The sequence below is a fragment of the Astyanax mexicanus genome, chromosome 11, assembly GCF_023375975.1.
Source record: "Astyanax mexicanus isolate ESR-SI-001 chromosome 11, AstMex3_surface, whole genome shotgun sequence".
In the NCBI taxonomy this organism is placed as follows: domain Eukaryota; kingdom Metazoa; phylum Chordata; class Actinopteri; order Characiformes; family Acestrorhamphidae; genus Astyanax; species Astyanax mexicanus.
The window spans coordinates 6,399,652-6,417,869 of NC_064418.1; the positions used below are offsets into that span (position 1 = coordinate 6,399,652).

Genomic DNA, 18,218 nt, shown 5'->3' on the forward strand with positions numbered 1-18,218 from the left:
AAGTGGTCTCTCATTTTTTCCAGAGCTGTATTTCTATTGTAATTTTGACTAATAAAATTCTTATAATCTTTAGTTACTGTTTATAGCACCTTTTATGCATTTAAAATGCTGCTCACTGCTGTAAATACAAAAACAGGTGATAAAAACAACTTAAAATGCTAAATTGAACTAATTAAATGCTAAAGTAAATAAATAAGTTTTAAGCTAGACTAGACTAGTTAACCATAGTTATCATTGATGTGCATGAATCTCTGTAATCATGACCAAAATTCTTTTTTATTATTAATTAATAGTGATGCAATTTTATTTCACAGATATTCCCTGGAAAAAGCATTTCCTCTAATGAACACTGGGTTTCTCCCGTCTGTTATTTATTGCCCTGAACGTCGTACTTTGTGCTGAGTTTAAACCTGAGAGTTGGTGGTAATGGCTTCAACACATGTCTGTGTTTATTATGAGTGGGTCATGCAGACCCACCCTGTATCTAATATCCACTCACTCTTTTTTTGTAAGTGGCTACTTTTCATACACCCCTTTGAGTCTTCCACTGTATACATAATCCCAAAGCTTTTCTTTACTGGAGCAAACAAACTGAAGCATGATGGAAGTGTCCTGAATAGCTTCACTCAATCTACAAGACCTTTAGTTACAGGATGAAGTGTGATAAAGGAAATCACTCTTGTAAAGGAGACATTTCTTGCTTTTGAGTTATGATACAGTAATGGAAAGATATAAAAATGCTGTTTTCTACTTGTAACGCACACAAGAAACTAGTAGCATAATATAAAATTCTGTTAAATCTAATGAACTAACACATTAAAATGTTTTTTTATTGTCCATTGTATTGTATTTTTATTTGATATTTGCCATTGACCCTTTTATATGTCACAAACAACATGAACAAGAACATTAAAGTGTTTAAATCACATGAAGTTAGTAAAAAATAAGCTCTTATTGGCTTTATACTGCTGCCACACTCTAATTCCTGAACTGACTGATTGGTTCATGCTCTATTTTGATGAACAAAAGTTACTCTGAATTAGTGTTATGTGCAAAACAACATTAAAAAAAGGAAATATGTGATGAATGTCCATTGCAATGGATGCAGGTTTTGAAACACTTCCAACCATATCTTAAACATGAACATCTAAAGCCCTATCCAGATATAATTAGTTTTTCAAGGGGACATCTGTGAAAAATGTTTCACACTTCTACTCAGTGATAAAACTCTTGCATCTGGACTGCAATTGAAAAAACAGGAGGACCAGTGAGATTTTCTCGTATTTCTCGGTCACATGACATCATGTTCAGTAGCTTCTCCACTTCCACACGCTGTTGTGTTTACGTGGATCTCTGTGGAAACACGTGCCCAAAGTGTAATTAAGGTGAGCAGCAGTGGAAAAATAGCCATTTTATTAAACACAAGTTGACAAAACTCAGAGATGTGGATCCAGACGTGACTTAAATTACCGGAGGACCATGGAGTCCAGCGAAAAGCAGTAGGAAATTCAGCCTGTAATTTGGTAATGGTCTTTCTGGACAGAAATAAAATACCCCGGGACCCCCTGAGAAACGAATCCTGTCCAGATAGGGCTTTAAGAAACACAATTACCCTCAGTGTAAAATAGTGTTACATGAGGTCATTGGGAGGGGAGGAGAGACATTCCTGCACCGTCCAGCTGCAAAACCGCTGTTAGAGCTCACTACTGACTGACCACTGCACCGGACACTAGGGAGGATGGGGCGAACACCGCTGCTTACCTTCAGCGCTTTACTGACCCTGCTGCAGAGTGAGTACAAACACTCAACAACCTGTAACCTTCCATTTACTCTCTTATAGACAGTTTTATAAAGTTTAGACCAAAAAAAAAAAAAGACAGAACATTTCAAAATGTGAGAAACCTGTTTAAAACTGGAGATTTAGAGAAATGCTTTAATGCTCTTTAGTTCCTGGTGAATAAAAGGTTTAAAACTTTATAAACACCTAAAATTGGTTTTGATGATAAACAAAGACATGATACTGACCTAAAGATGTAGAGCAAAAAGAGTTAGTATTTAAAATATTGCCACACAAAAAAAAAACTTAAATCTACATTTTTTTTTTGTTTGCAATTTTTTTTATTTTTTGAGATAATGTGAATCTGACTGTTGTCCTTTAATTTGAGTAAAAATCTAATCATAAATAGAACAATAATAATACTCCAAAATGAATTAAAATACATGGGAGTTACATTTTTTAGGTTGAGCTAAACTGGCCAGGAGTCAAAGGACCCTTTTTAGTGTAGATATGTTTGCATTTTCTTTGAATTCATTCAACATAAATGCATACAAACAAATGTTTTAGGTATATAAACTTATGTTTATCACATCGATTGATGCAATCAACATAAGTTTAAGTGTACAGATGTTTCTGTAGTGTGGGAAGGTAGATCTGGGTGGGGTTCCCTGCAGGCCCTCATGCTGTTTACATGATGTTCTGATGCACACTTTGAGATTGTGAAGCTGATGATGCTGCAGTTCAAAAGAACCCCCACAACTCTACAATCTCTTATCTCTACAGTCTCCTCCAGCTCATCACTTTGTGTTGTTGATGCCCCCTGACTGACCCTGCATCTTAGTTCTTTTCAGTTTTTTCAATTTTCAGAAATCACATAAGATTTAATTGAGTACATTTTTGTATACCTTTAGAAGAATGTATTTTGTAATATGAATGATATACTGTGATATTTCATATAAAGGCTATAGCATCTGTAATATTTAATAATATTTTATTATTGCCTGAATTTTTGTCTGCTTTAACTGTTACTTTGGAGTGACTATTTAGTTATTACTTTCTAGGGTGGGTTGTGATTTTTACTAATCCTCTTTTTCCTGTAGGTGAAGTTGGTGTGGATTACTGTGATATAATAAGCAAATATGCACACAGTTATAGTTTAAAACACACCTTTGACGGTGTCAGATCATAAATATGTACCATATGTATTGCTATGTGTAAAATACAGTACACACATCTGACTATTAGATATAATTATGTAGATGTAAGATAAGCTGCTTTGTGACAAATTCGTTGTAAAAAGCGCTATATAAATAAAACTATTTTGAAAATTAAATTAAATAGATGTAACTAAAATATATGTATATTGTCGCTTTCACAAAAAACTTCATGTCTCTCCATTGTTATTTGACATTAATTGAATCTTGCTGTATTTTTTGGTTAGATTTATATATTAGATATATTTAAAAAATAGATTTTCTAATCTAATATGTATATGAATGAACAAATGGAATTAATTATTTAAATGACTTGCAATAAAAAAAATCCATTGACTTACACTAAAATTTGCCATTTTGACTCCAGACTTGACAGTCTTTCCCACACTATCCATCAATCTCTTCAGCATTCCAAAGCAGATTCGTTCCAGGCACAGCCCTGAGGGATGCTCAGGGGAGCAGCTATGGGAATGTATGCTGGACAGTGTTTTAGGCAGGGGAGTGTGACAGTAGTGGTATATGCTTCAACAGTAAAGTTCAGATTCTGCCCATTCAGATTTTTAGTTTAAATCACTTCCTCTGATTTTGCTATTTATAGGTATATATTTGAGTAAAATAAATATTGTTGTTTTATTCTATAAACTATAATATTCTATAAATACAACATTGTCATTTAGAGCATTTATTTGCAAAAAATAAGAAATGGTTTAAATAACAAAAAAGATGCAGAGCTTTCAAATCTTCAAATAATGCAAAGAAAACAAGTTCACGTTCATAGAGTTTTAAGTGTCCAGAAATCAATATTTGGTGGAATAACCCTGGTGTTTAATCACAGTTTTCATGCATCTTGACACATTCTCCACCACCAGTCTTACACACTGCTTTTGGACAACTTTCTGCCACTCCTGGTGCATACATGTAAGTAGTTTAGCTTGGTTTGATGAACCAGAGCGGCAATTAAACCCCAGTTTCCCCCATGTTGCAGCTCACTGGCAGGTAGTGGGGTTATACACTGCACCACACCAACCATTTATGGCTGTAGGATGTTCTGCATATATCTGTAAGCTATTGGGGTTGCCCCAAAGCCAAGGCAGGATTGAAGCCCTCCATACTTGAACCAAACTGCTGTCACGACGGCGAAGGTGGCAAATTAGTGCCATGTTTAGAGTCAACAAATCAATGGTCTAGCTCTCACCAAGAGGACTACCTAAATGTATCCTCTGAGAACCTTTTTATATGGCAGATTGAGAAGCACTATTGTGGTGTTTGGGTGTAAGACCACACCTGTAAGCATTTAAGAATCACGTTTTGCAGCAACCTGGGTGTGTTATTTGTGTCAATGAGAGTTTAATTTCAGCTAGTTTAGTATGTTTCTTCTTCTTATCTCCAATTCTGTTTTACACAGTCCCTTACAGCATCTCACTAACTGTGATGACCAGCAAGCCCAAAGTGGAGGTTCATGAGAATACAAGTAAGTAGAGTTGGGTTAATAAAGTGTATTTCATAAAGATTCTGGGCTGCATCATGCTCTTTATTGAACCTTAATCTTCCTCCCGTGAACAGATGCGGTCCTCTCCTGTGAATTTCGCACAGAAAAGGAAACCAACCCTCGAATTGAATGGAAGAAGAAAGGAAAGGATGTCTCCTATGTTTATTTTGATGGTGAATTTACAGGTGATTTGCAGTGGCTCACTGTTAAATAACTGCACTATTGTTTATTAACGATTGTTATTACACTTAGAAATAGTTCCTAGGGTTATTCAATAATAGCAGAATCACTATTTAAAAAACTACCTATTATGTAGTTCTTTTTTTCTCTATTTAAAAGGATCTTTACTGTGGGTAATCCCTGCTGTAGAGAATGTTTTAAAAATATAGATCCTGCATTGCAAAGGATGATAGATAAATTGTAAGATTTGATCAGTTGTATTAGTTATGGTGATCTGCACTGATCCATTTTATCCATTTTATCAGGTTCATTTAAAGGTCGGGCTTCAATTGACGGGGCGACAGTGACTCTGCGTGGTGTTACCCAGAAAGACTCTGGGGTCTATCACTGCGAGGTCACTGCACGACATGACAAGATACATCTGGGGGAGGTCACCGTCTCTCTCAGTGTGCTTGGTAGGTTTATTCTTTCTTTTTTTCTATTTCCTGATATATAAATATTAATGTATTATTATATTTTTTAGTAGTAGTAATTTAATGCATTTCACCTATTGACTCATTTGTTGTCACACGTAGGCACATGCAATTATCTTCATCAGTGGCATCTGTCAAGGTGTGTGTTATATTAGGCAGCAAGTGAACAGTTGGTTCATGAAGTAGATGTGCTGAAAGCAGAACAAATAAGCAAGTATAAGGAGTGTGAGTGACTTTAAAAAGGGCCAAATTTTGATGGCTAGACAACCCAAAAACTCCAGTATGCAGTGGCCAGTTCCTACCAAAAGTGGTCCATCAGTGAACTGTTAAGAGGCCCATGGTCACCTATAAGGATCAGAGAACATTTTAAGAATGTAGCAACATTTTGAAAAGGTTCCAGGAAAGATATCTTGTAAAGTTACAGAAATAATGTTTCAAGAATTCTCTGAAACTGTGTGACATAAGTATGTTTTGCATCCCAACATTATTAGGATGTTTCTCTCATAATGTTCCCAGCAAGAAGAATACTTATGGAAACATTATGGAAACGTTCAAAGCAATGTTCCCAAAACTAAAAATTAAAACACTGACCCAAGTGATATTACATGTTTAAACACTATAAATAGAGACATTCACAAAACTTAACGGATTGAATGTTCTAAGAACGTTAACTGTAACATTCAGGAAACGTCCTACTAATCAAAATGTTTTAGCACCACAGCGTACCTTAAAATATCTGGAGTCCCTGCCTCAAGAAATCTTTTTGAATTTTTTTCAAATAATATAGACAGGTGGTATTAATGTTATGGCTGATCAGTGTATATTTCAGTCCCATGTCCCATGATTTATGCCATGTCCCATGGAAGCTAAAGGACGCTACACTGACCTATTCACATAGACAATTCCAGCCAGACATCGTGGGCCACAACCATTACTACCCACTGCACTGTCTACTGAGGGTGGTAATGACTTTTGTTATATATATTTACAGTAAAGACACGTCTATTATATTCTACTTTAAGGGTTTCTGTCCTTTTCTTAGTGATACATTAAATATTAGAGGTCTCAACACATTCGATGATGTAACCAGAAATGATGACGTGTCCCCCTGTGTGTCCATGGCTAGTGCCCCCCCATGCTCCAGATTGCCAGGTCCCTGAGACTGTGATGAGTGGCTCAGCGGTGGAGCTGCACTGCAAAGACAAGCTGAGTGTTCCTCCTGCTACTTACAGCTGGTACAAAGACAACAAGCCCCTCAGCACAGCCCACCTGCCAGACATCAACTACAGCCTAGACCCCAAAACAGGCACTCTGGTTTGTTTTCCGACACTACTGAGAGCTGTTTGATCTTTGTGATATGAATGTGCAAAGCAGATAGTATGGGAATGTATCAACACACACACACACACACAATCTCCTGTTTCCAGTTCCCCTGGCGGTCATCTTCTGACTACACCCTGACTGATTTAGATACAAAAGCGTCATGTTTACTTTATGACCACTGGGCTTGTCATCAGCTATTCATCTCCATCTTTGTTTACCATGATTTCCTTCCTTCCCTTGCCTTCTGAGCAGAAATTCAAGAGTGTGTCGAAGTCTGACGCAGGGCAGTATCGCTGTGAGGCTTCAAACGCAATCGGGGCACCAAAGAGCTGTGCAGGCCAACATATGAAGATCACTGAGTGTAAGTACAACAGGCCTATTGAATATAGTATAGGCTTGTAACTTAGCTCATGAGAAGTTAGGTACCAACTACTTAAAGGAACAATCCGTAATAAATGCGAGCATGTGTGTCACTTACTCTGTAGCTGATTAGTGAATGAATACGTTCAAATTGCCTGTCTTTAATGCGCAAGTTATGATGGTAAATTACCCAGCTATGGTTAGCAACCTTACTGAGGCTTACTGATTACCTGTTAAGCAGAACAATAAGCAATTTACCCATTTCCATGGCTGCACTGTGCTCCTTTCTATCATGCAGTTTTTTTGTATTATTTTCATCCCATTTTCTCTATAGTTTACAAGGCCATGTACCCAACCCACTCATTAGAACTCCCCCTATCATTAGTAATGCCCCAACACCAGAAGGTTGAAGACTAGCGCATGCCTATTCTAATACACCGTTTCACCGCCTCTTTTCAAACTGCTGCTGATGTGGAGGAAAATGCAGTGACTTGGTTCCGATACATCAGCTCACAGATGCCTTGTGCTGATCAACATCACCCTTTGGGGTGATCTACCCACCATGATAGAGCAAGGCCATTTGGGCTGATGGCAAGCTACATGAATGGGGTTCGAAAGACTGATCTCCTAATTCTAGTGGCAGAGGCCTTAGTACACTGGACCACTCAGAGCCCCCTATCATGCAGTTTTAATAAGATAACACAACTCTTTGTTTCTACTTCTTTTTCACTAAGTTACTTTTACCTTTAGTTGATCCATTGCATAGAAAGTCTTATCTCAGACCTAAAATAATTTGCAATAGACATTTACTAGATAAAGCATAATTCATGCCTGTAGTTTCAGCCCTTTATGTTTAGGATACTCTATGCAGCTCTGTCCACTAACAGATTACTACAGTTTTTTTTTTTTTTTTTCAGTTGAGCTGAATCTAACATTAATCATAGCAGCGGGAGTCGGTGCTGGCCTTTTTCTGCTTTCCTGCTGTCTGGCCATTTGCCTGTGCTGTCGACGAGGTTGTTGCTGCTGCTGTCGAAGTGAGTTCAAAAACCAGAGTTCTGGTTGAATGTTTACAGATCCTCATCATATACTTGTCATTGTGGACAAAATTAACATATTATTAATATGTGGGCTTCCAATGAGTTGGTTAAACTTATTTTTTTTCAGGCATATAATAAGTGTAGAACACTTAATATAAAGAGATTTAAGCTTCTTGATGGATCTTAAATTTTCAGGTTCAGCAATACACACACAGGATCACACAGAAATATACATGCACCAAATTAGATTATTAGGTAATTGTTGCTATAACCTGAGGCAGGAAGGATTCCTGCATTTTGGCATTTATAATTTTTAACTAATAAAACTAACAAGTCCATATAAACCTCAACTGTATTATAACAATGAGCTGTTTGTTGATCTATTAGCCTTTGAATGATGTGCCAGTTCTTGGTTAATTGTTCACTGCAGTGCATATTCTTTCATTTGATAACAGAGGAAAAGAAAAAAAGACCACAAAAAAGGTACACATTTTATTTTTTTTATTTATTGAGGTTTGAATCTTGAATCTGCATACTTGCCTGCATGCTTTTAATCATATTATTTCCATAGATGTTGTAAAAAAGTTGATTGACACGTTTTCGTTTTTTTTTTTTTTAGGAATATGACTAAACACAGAGCCCCAACAGATGTAAGTGTCCTATCTTTTAAAAATCCACTCATTAAAACAGCATTAAAAAGCAGACCGACGCTAGGATTTGTGACTTTTCTTACATTCTCTCTCAAAAGAATGACTGGAGAAAAAAAGGTTAACATCATCAAAATTATATCAGATATTAAATCAATCCTTTGGGGGGAGGGATGGAAGATTTCAGTGGAGATTTACTAATAAACAATAAAATGCAAAAAGTTGTTTACAAAAGATGTTTTATCCAGATTGTGAAAGTCATGTTAATGTATTGTTTGTGCGAAAATATATTCATACCAAGATGATCTTTGAAAATAAATGTCAAAAAACGTTCAGAATGATAACTGCCATGTTTAATTGAAACGTTTTATGTCAACCTTGCCTTTCCCAGCCAAGGCACTACAGGCACACACAGTCCTTCATGATCTGAAGATGCTTCTTATGGACAGCAGCACAATTCCTGTACACAGTGGATGGAAGATGGAGCACCACACCACTAACCCTCATAACTTCTGTCTGTTCTTTAGTCTGGGGACTAAAGAAGCATCCAAAACAGTCAGAAAACACTAATTTTAATGAGCAATATAAAAACCTCAAATGAATAAAAACACAGAAAAACTACAGACTTCAGCGTCAAGAGCAACCACATGAAAACTGATACTGCAGCTCCCCCTAGTGGTAAAGATTAAACACAGCAAAGTTACTAGTTACTGTATCAGAAACACCACATATCTATTTACATCTTTATGTGTATATATATTTGTAATAACTGCACTGATTTGTATTATCCTGTATTATCTTCTAAAAGTGAGCTAAAAAATCATCAGTATGTTTTGTGTGTTTAGAAATGGAAAACGTGATGGTTGAGAGAGAGAGGGGAGGGATGTTCATTAAAACAGCTCAAAATACACCAACACTGACAGCTTTTCATCATTTTAATAAAAACAAACAAATGAACAAACCACGAGTGCAAAGTGATTAATTTTATTTATTTGTAATAGATATAATATAATGTAGTTAAATACCTAGATACCTACATTTGAACTGAGTAGCTAATAACAGGTTTCACAGGCTTAACTAAATAATAGGTCATCACAGACATATATTGTTTGGCTACAAAAGTAGTAGTTAGGATGAGTAAAGGCAATACATTTAACCTTAAGGACACTGTACCTGTTAAGCATGGTGGTGGTAGCAGGATCATGCCGTAATATTGTATGCATAACTTTGATCCTGTACTTATGTCAGAAAACCCACCTAAAAGTTAAAACTGACCATTGTTATGAGTGTACATGAACCTCAAGTATATAATATAAATCACACGTTGTTTGTTGATCTATTAGTCTTTGCAGTCTGTTAAATACCTAGCTAACGTCACATTTGCACGGACTGATGTTTATTTACAACGACAGATTAAATAAAACATTAGCTAATAACAACAACAACAACAACAACAACAACAACTTTCACATGTTTAACTAAATAACTACCCTAGCTAAGTCAACTTACAAGCTAACGCGGTTGGGAACGAGACAGATAAACTCTGTGTTTTGGCTTTAGTACCCTAGCTAACTAGCTATTTCTTAAATGTGAGCCAAGTTAAAAAGTTCCCTAGCCAAAGCTAAGCTAAGCAACCAAACTGTACACAACTAAGCAAGCAGTGTTTTGCTGGACGCTGGCAGACAGAGACCAGCGAGGCCTCCTCCACATCCCCGCCCCCAATGCAATGCTGACCGAAAACTAGCATGAACATTTAGCTGGAGAAGTTAGCGCACACTAAGCTAGCTGGCTACAGCCCCACTCTTCTCAAACTAACTACAGCCTACAGCACTTACTTAGCGATCCGAAAAAGAGGTACGTGGATCCTTAATCTTGTTCATTTGGGGCGGAGATCCGTGTGAGGGGGATCGGCGCTGGACTGTGTGGATTTGGGACTGTGCGCTGTTCCCGCTTTTCGGGGGGAAGCTGCTCGATAGCTAGCTTGGAGAACTACGGCGGAACTAAACGCTAAGCAAAGCTCCGGTGCTAGCTTTAGCTTTAGCTAAGTTAGCTATGTTAGCTAGCTAACACTATGCGGCCCATAGCTAATAGCTGGCTAGCTCACTAATATTTAAGCTACATTTTACAAGAGTTTTCTTAATAGCTACTTCAGAACCACAATGTGGTTATTTTAGGCTGTTAGAATAGACTCAACTAGTTATTTAGGTAAAGTAGAAATAAGTAACTTAACTAGTTTGCATAACCTAGGCTAGCTTAGCGTAGCTAGCGTCACATACAGTTACACACAGACACTTTATACAGTACAGAGTTTTCCTAGCAGGCAAACTCTGCTTTTATCAAATTATCAGGCCAGGTTTAGTTAGAACTGTTAACTCCACTCTATTCATTTTAGATTGTGTTAGAACAGGTTAATTTAGATAAAAATAACCTGTAGTTAATATAAATAAATAAATCGCAGTGAAGTGTAACGTTAACGTACCTAGCGCCACACAGTTACATGAGTTTTACTAGCAGGCAAACTCTGCCTTTATCAGGTTTATTAGCTAATGTTATCAAGTCAGGTTTAGTACTTTAAACTCTAACGTTACTCTAATAATCTAAGACTAAGCTAACTTAAGCTAGTTAGTTATCTAACCTGTATTTTATATGAATAAATCGCAGTGAAGAAGTAAGTCTGTCTGTTTTTGGCTGGGCGAGCTCACAGCCAGCCCACTCACTACTCTAGGTAAGCTAAAGCTAGCTATCCAGGCGTGTCTCCCTGTCTCCCCATGAGCTAACCAGATAGCTAACAAAGGCCAAGCGCTCAAATAAGCAGTAGTTTTTAGACGACTTAAGCTAAAATATCACTACCTGACACCCCAAAATCAACTCCTAGCCTCACAATCGAGAGATTTCCCCGCCGTCGTCCCGTCCGTTTCTCCAGCCCGTTTTCGGAAGTCTGACAGCGCCGTGACTTTCGCCAGGATTTCCGGCTGCTTTTACATTGCCCTTCTGTTGTTTTGTTTCCGTTTCTTCCATTTCCGTTTTAAGTTTCCACAATCTAAAGTGTGATGTGTGGCGATCTTTTAAAAGTCGTAAAAGTTTTAAAAAGTCGCTTCTCGCACCGTTTTTTCCAATCATACCCCGAAACCCTAAACGACTCCCAATATGGCAACTGCGTTTGCTTCTATTCGCGCGTCCTCTTCCTAGCTAACCTAACTAACGCAGCGACTGTCACCAAAGACTGACAGTAACCGCCGTTTTTTCCAGCTTTCCGACAAAGCAACGTCCAGTTCTGATTAACAAAACCAGACGTTTTTAGTTCACCCTTTAAAATGTCATGTTTATTTCACACACATGGCAGAGAATCGCAGTGGGCCTACACTCTGCACAAGCCTCGGTGTTGCGTAAGAGTTGCCCGCTTTCGAAGAGCTCTTTTAGCGCCTCGCACACTCCCCCTCTACCGCCATGTAACTACCGCCACCGACCACAGGTTAAATAGTTACACTGCACATAAGTTTAGATATAGAGTATAAAGTTAGTTATATTTGAGTTTACTTACTTACTAATAACTAGTTTAGTGCAATTTATTGTGGTTTAATTATGTGTAAACATAAAAAGAGATATTAGCATATTTATATATAGTTTAGCTGTGTGATGGCTTTAATATAACTATTTCATTTAATTCAGCATTTGCATCTCCCTCAATTGTTGTCAAATACTGTACATATGAATAATAATCAGCCTTTCATTTTTCAGCTGCATTTGTAGCAAATATATATACAACCCATTATCCAGTACATTATATATCCTGTTTCATGAGATGTGCTATTTTTCAATAGTGATTTACATCTCATTATGTATTTAAACATAGTTTCAATTTAATTATATAAATGTATTTAGTTAGTTTACATCTCACTTAATTGATGTAAAAATCTGTACATATTAACAATAAAGTCATATGACTTATGGAAACTTTTTTGCTTTTTTTCCCCAAATTATTTTGCAGCTGAAATGCAACCTGGGTACTGAGGGTTGAAAGTAATGGGCAGCCTAATCTTTTATATCTAGCATATATATAGTCCATTAACCAATGCTTAAGTGTCTACTTTATTTATTTTATCTATTTATTAATAAATTATATAATCTGTCCCATGATGTAGACTTGGAAATACTCAAATGTTTTAAGTTATGTAAATTGTATTAATTCATTTAGCTGTAATGACTGTAAAATGCTTCTAGAATAACAATTTAATTAAATTCAGCACTTACATCTCACTTAATTTAGAATTATATTTATAATATATTATAATATTTATAATTTTTTAGAAATTTTCTTTCAAGATGTCAAAAAGTGAGACTGAGGAGATGATTGAGATCGAAATTGATGGACATGAGAAACAAGAATGCTTAGAAGAAGGGTATGTTCTCTTTTTACTCCCAACTATCTCATCTCATCTTGTGTAACGAGTGCTTTGGGACTCATCAATGGTCACTGTGTTCTCCAGTGTAATCTCACGGTCCTGTATGACCTCATTCTTTATGTGTTGTGGTATCTGTTGGGTCTGTAGGATAGAGGAGCACATCATTACATCAGCTGAACTAATCACACAGGACATTGATATAAATGAGCCTGTGGGCAACTTAAAGAAGTTATTGGAACCCCGTATACAAATTCCGCTGGATGGATATGATATTTGTCTGCAAGATATTCAGGTAAGGTTTTATGTACTCAGTAATTTTTTCTAATTATGTGTGCATGTTTGTTTAGGTTAACTAAATTTATTATTATTATATTCCTCTTCTAGTTGCACCCTGACCACAGCCTTTTTGACCAAGGTGTGAAGACAGATGGTACAGTTCAGCTGAGTGTGCAGATTGTCACCAGACCAGGCAAGTGCTTTTTAACCTGTTATACTGACTTGCATACATGTAATGTGCAAACCATAGTAAAGACCAATTATATGGTGCATGGAATGTGATTGAGATTGCAGAAAAGCTGATTGTATGTGTGTCTTTACTGTTTTTAGGTGAAGAAAAATTGAATATCCTGGAAATAGTGAAGCCAGTAGAGACAGTCGAGGTGGTGATTGACCCGGATGCAGCTGCAGGAGAGGAAGCACACCTGGTGGAGGATGGGCAGGTGATAGCAGTAGAACGTGCAACAATTGCAGATGAAACCTCAGAACAGGTGACTCGATGGGCAGCTGCACTAGAGGGATACCGGAAGGAGCAGGTCCGATTGAGCATCCCTTATGGTGAGTGCTGGATAGAAATGACCATGTTTACAAAAAAGAACATGACGTTTGCAATGCAGTGTTTAGTAAATGTTGTACCATAACCTACATCTTAAATAAATAATTAAATAAATATATACATCTGCCCTAATTCTAATTCTGATTGCTGAGTATCATTTAGTTAAATCCCATCCAACTCCAGTCTAAAGGATGAAACACAAATCAATCTTAATAACACTGCAAAAAGCTTAATTGCATTGTTTGTTTCTGTACATTATTGGAAAGCATCAAATATTAGTAGTTTGACTATTAGTAAACAATAACTACATGATTTTTACTGGTCAGTGTGTGTAAAGTTTCATCTCTGTGATTGTGGCAGACCCGGTGCAGTGGACGGCTGATCAGGTGATCCACTGGGCAGTATGGGTGATGAAGGAGTTCAACATTGAGGAGATGGAGGTAGGCGGCATCCACATTCCAGGTCGCCAGCTGTGTGCCTTCAGCCAGGAGGAATTCCTCCAGAGAGTGCCCAATGGAGAGATCCTGTGGAGCCATCTGGAGCTGTTGCGCAAGTGTGAGTGTGATTTTAGTATGTGTGAGCATTTGTGAATACGTTGCAAAAATGTTTTTTTTTTTTTTTTTTTTTTTTCATTTTCTATTTAAATAAAATTTAAATGTAATGTAACATTTTTGTCATGTCACATGCTGGTTGCAGATGTTCTGGCGAGTCAGGAACAGGGACAGGAAGCCACAGTCACAATTGACCAAAGTAAGTAGCAAAATTCGATTTACTTTTCTGTACAATAGATAAATAAATATTGTTTTCTTAGTAATCTGTCATTTGTAGTTGTGACCCTTATTGTAATATTGAAAGTAATAATAGTCAACTTTTCGAAACAGTCCTAAAAAGAACTTGTATACTTTTATATAATTTCTAGGTGGATTTTAAAAAATATTTTCCAAAAAATACTTTTAAAATTTGCATGTAGCCATTAGAGTTTCCCACTTTTGCTTAAGTTAATATGCATGCATAAAAGAGATACATATTTTGTTAGTAAAAAAAGAAGTGCATTAAATCTGTACTGTACATACGAATAATAGTCTATTTCTAACATGACTGATTAGTTTCTACATTTCTACGTTTGTCCAACAACTGTTGCTACAAAACAAGGTAGGAATTGACAGAATGACCGGAATAAAAACAATCTATGATGTGGAGTAGCTGAAGGAAACTCTTTTAAACTTATTTCACAGCTGGAAGGAAACCTGGCTACTGAGGGTTTAAAGGAATGTGCAGTTTAATCTTTTTTTCTGCTGCATTTGTAGCATATATACAAGATATTTTTTTATTTATATATTTATTAGTAAATTATATAATATGTTCCATGATGAAGACTAGTGAATTTTCTCAGGGCTCCTTGAAATGAAGAGAAGTGCCCTTTCTTTTGAGTTTTCAATATTTATTAAAGTTATGTGTCCATCAGCAAGCTACTTAAATAACCACAAACATATTGTCAGTATGGGATTAGATGGTAATTTAAGATGCTGTAAGTTAATGTCTGCTCTATTTTCTGTCCTCTTTCATGATGTTCTCCAGCTGTGCAGATTATCCCTGCCCCTGTGCAGCAGGCCACAACCACAGCCATAAAGGTGCAGAAGCATAACAAAATGCCCAGAGCTCCTCGTATCTCAGGAGAAGAGCGCAGTTCCCCGGGCAACCGCACAGGTACAGCTGTTCCACACAGCAAGGAGCAATCTTTAGAGTTGATTAGACTCAATGTTTTGCTCTTAGTGAAAACCAGCACCCTGCACTTTTCATAGCACAAATACTCATTCATTTTCTTAATACAACATATAACAAAACATATAAAAATATAACAAAACAATAAATGTGCTTATTACTTCCACAAACCACATTAATTAAATTGTTTGTTTGTTAAATTATTCAAATGAACAGTAAATAATGTGTCTCTGTAGAGGATGTACCTTTTTTTAATATAGATAATTTACAATATTTGTAATTGGATTAGGGGAACCCAAACGTTTGCATAAGATTTTGGGTAATAACTACAATACAATACAATTGTAAAACAAAGGACCCAGTTTTTTTCTTTAATCAACAGTATCAGTATATTTAAATATGGATAATTCTACCCACCACAGATGATTCACAGAGGCTTGTGTCTCCTCTTTCAGGAAATAATGGACAAATCCAGCTGTGGCAGTTCCTGCTGGAGCTGCTGACAGATAAGGATGCGAGGGAGTGCATCTCCTGGGTGGGAGAGGAAGGGGAATTCAAACTCAACCAGCCTGAGCTGGTGGCTCAGAAATGGGGGCAGCGCAAGAACAAGCCCACCATGAACTACGAGAAGCTCAGCAGAGCCCTCAGGTTAGTTTCCACAAAAAAAGAAAATGATTGTTTTGCAGAACCTGTTTACAGCTCTCCCAATGATATTGCAGTCAGATTGTGAAGCTTTACTTTTTATTTTTAAAACACTCTTCAGTCTCCATATATTCAAATATATATCACTTCTTTAATGTCTATAAATAATTGTAATTGTTAGAGGCACTCTTGAGGACGGACGAGCTGCCAGGTACAGAGTGTTTTACAGATTTGAAAAAAATAAATAAATCAGCTTTTAGTCACAGTGAACCAGCAAACTGGATTTCAATACAGGCTTAAAGCTTAGTCCCGTTTTTCACTTTTAATATTTAACCACTACCACTGCACCCGTCACTGTTCTAATTGATTTTATGTATGGTTTTGTGTTTTGTTTTATTTCTTTTAAAGTTGCATTTCTTTTTTGTCAACTCATGCCTTTAATTGTATTTGGTTATTTCATATATTAGTATAATTATTATTTTTTAATTTTTAGTATAGTTAACTTTTGGTTTCACCTTAGTTTTCTTGACGGATCTTTTTGATTAAACATTAGACCTACTCATTGTAATTGTATCTTTTTTATTTTACCTTTTATTATTGAAGTCCTGAATTTAATTGTCTTTTATTAGTTATGCTTAAATCTGTTTTCTTTTAATGTTTTTAATTTTCTTTTTCTCTCATTATTTTCTTTTTCAATCCCTGTCCATTTTAAATGCTCGGCTACATTGTTAACGAGTGTTATCCTTAATCTACCTCTGAGTTAAAATAAAGGTTTGTTGATTAATTTATTGATTAATTGATTGATGATGCAAGCTGTAGCTGTGTTGGCAGCCTCTGGGAAGTTCCATAATTGGGACTCTTCTGTGTTGGTTTCTGTGCTGCAGATGCATCTAGTGTATGTTATGAAATGCTGAATGAATAATATATGGAGGTGGTGAGCGTTATGAAACATGGGATCTATAATTCATAGAAGGTTCCGGAAGGTCTTCTCTGAGATTTCTCTTCTGACCTTTCTAATGTGTGCCCACACTCGCTGACCGTTTCTCACCTCTCTCACTCCTGTCCTTCACAGATACTACTATGATGGCGACATGATCAGCAAAGTGCAGGGCAAGCGCTTCGTCTACAAATTTGTTTGTGACCTGAGGACTCTGATCGGCTACAGCGCCGCTGAACTGAACAACCTGGTGACGGAGTGCGAGCAGAAGAAACTAGCGCGGGTTCAGCTTCATGGGATAGGCCAGTCCGTCAACACAGTCACCCTGGCGACAGCTGCCGGGCAACCAGTCACCACAGTCACCCTGGCCGCTGCGGCACTGGAGAAGGACAGCTGAGTGGGAGAGGCTGGGTAAAAAGGGGGCATACGAAAAAGGGGAGGGGCAAAGAAAGGGACTTTGGGCATGGCAAATGGGCTTATGAGCAGGTGTGTGTGTGTGTGTTTGTTTGTGTGTTTTAAGAGCGTGTGACTGTAAGTATGTATGTATGTATGTATGTTTGCGTGTGTGTGTATATACATGAATGAGTGGATGTTGAGGGACAGTATAGCAGGTCCTGTGAGAGGGAGATGAATGAAACTATCAATGGCCGTGTATGGGCTTTGAGTTTTTGTACGCTTCTTCTCTGACTGCAGGGTAGCTTTGGCTGCATTTCCATTGTATATATATTCTATGTTTTTGATAGCCATGAGGGCAGTGTATTTTGATATTTTCCATTTGTAAAGGATCCGTACTTTCTTTCTTTTTTATTTTGAGGTTCCAATTTCCCTCAAGGTGAGGTACTTTTAACTGTCCACCAGGGGGCAATAAAGAGAAAAGTTGATTTTTTGAAATGTTGATTTGAATGAATGAATCAAATCCACTGCTGTCCAATGAAAAACATGTATCTTCATTTTCGTCTGTTTTTAGCTTTTCAATATTCAACATTGTTTAAACCCTACATCTGTTCTGTACACTGCATACATATTTCTAGACTAACAGACCATAGACATAGAAGTGATCTAAAATTACATGTTACATTGAATTCCTTTCAAAATTAAGAACAATTTCGCTTCTTCTTAAAGTCAACATTTTGAAGATATAGGTTTTTCATTGGACAGCTACAGTATGCACGCACACTTCCC

The 18,218-nt window shown here is 36.9% G+C and overlaps 2 protein-coding genes across 3 annotated transcripts; both read left to right on the forward strand.

Moving 5' to 3' along the window:
* Positions 1-1,682: 1,682 nt before the first annotated feature.
* On the forward strand, positions 1,683-9,455 carry jam2b (junctional adhesion molecule 2b). Its single transcript, XM_022680564.2, has 10 exons — positions 1,683-1,790; positions 4,397-4,462; positions 4,555-4,665; positions 4,966-5,115; positions 6,260-6,447; positions 6,709-6,817; positions 7,734-7,850; positions 8,309-8,336; positions 8,473-8,503; positions 8,892-9,455. The coding sequence occupies exons 1-10, from the start codon at positions 1,739-1,741 to the stop codon at positions 8,928-8,930; spliced, it is 891 nt and encodes a 296-aa protein (XP_022536285.2). The 5' UTR covers positions 1,683-1,738; the 3' UTR covers positions 8,931-9,455.
* A 725-nt stretch (positions 9,456-10,180) lies between these two features.
* gabpa (GA binding protein transcription factor subunit alpha) lies at positions 10,181-17,927 on the forward strand. Of its 2 annotated transcripts, none has more exons than XM_049485002.1 (10): positions 10,181-10,355; positions 12,805-12,900; positions 13,051-13,195; positions 13,288-13,372; positions 13,510-13,737; positions 14,096-14,290; positions 14,432-14,485; positions 15,314-15,442; positions 15,913-16,105; positions 17,172-17,927. In XM_049485002.1, exons 2-10 carry the CDS (start codon positions 12,824-12,826, stop codon positions 17,431-17,433), a joined length of 1,368 nt encoding a protein of 455 aa, XP_049340959.1. In that variant the 5' UTR covers positions 10,181-10,355; positions 12,805-12,823; the 3' UTR covers positions 17,434-17,927. The 2 variants fall into 2 exon arrangements, with proteins under 2 accessions (XP_049340959.1, XP_022536284.1); XM_022680563.2 differs by having other exon boundaries at positions 10,181-10,354; positions 12,809-12,900.
* The last annotated feature ends 291 nt before the right edge of the window (positions 17,928-18,218 follow it).

What these genes read in the sequence shown, in the direction of transcription:
- jam2b (XM_022680564.2), top strand. Translation starts at nt 1,739, where the DNA reads ATGGGGCGAACACCGCTGCTTACCTTCAGCGCTTTACTGACCCTGCTG. An exon ending in ACATATGAAGATCACTGAGT is followed by an intron (nt 6,818 to 7,733) that starts GTAAGTACAACA and finishes TTTTTTTTTCAG; the next exon opens with TTGAGCTGAATCTAACATTA. An exon ending in TTGTTGCTGCTGCTGTCGAA is followed by an intron (nt 7,851 to 8,308) that starts GTGAGTTCAAAA and finishes ATTTGATAACAG; the next exon opens with AGGAAAAGAAAAAAAGACCA.
- gabpa (XM_049485002.1), top strand. Translation starts at nt 12,824, where the DNA reads ATGTCAAAAAGTGAGACTGAGGAGATGATTGAGATCGAAATTGATGGA. An exon ending in CACAGTCACAATTGACCAAA is followed by an intron (nt 14,486 to 15,313) that starts GTAAGTAGCAAA and finishes GATGTTCTCCAG; the next exon opens with CTGTGCAGATTATCCCTGCC. An exon ending in AAGCTCAGCAGAGCCCTCAG is followed by an intron (nt 16,106 to 17,171) that starts GTTAGTTTCCAC and finishes TGTCCTTCACAG; the next exon opens with ATACTACTATGATGGCGACA.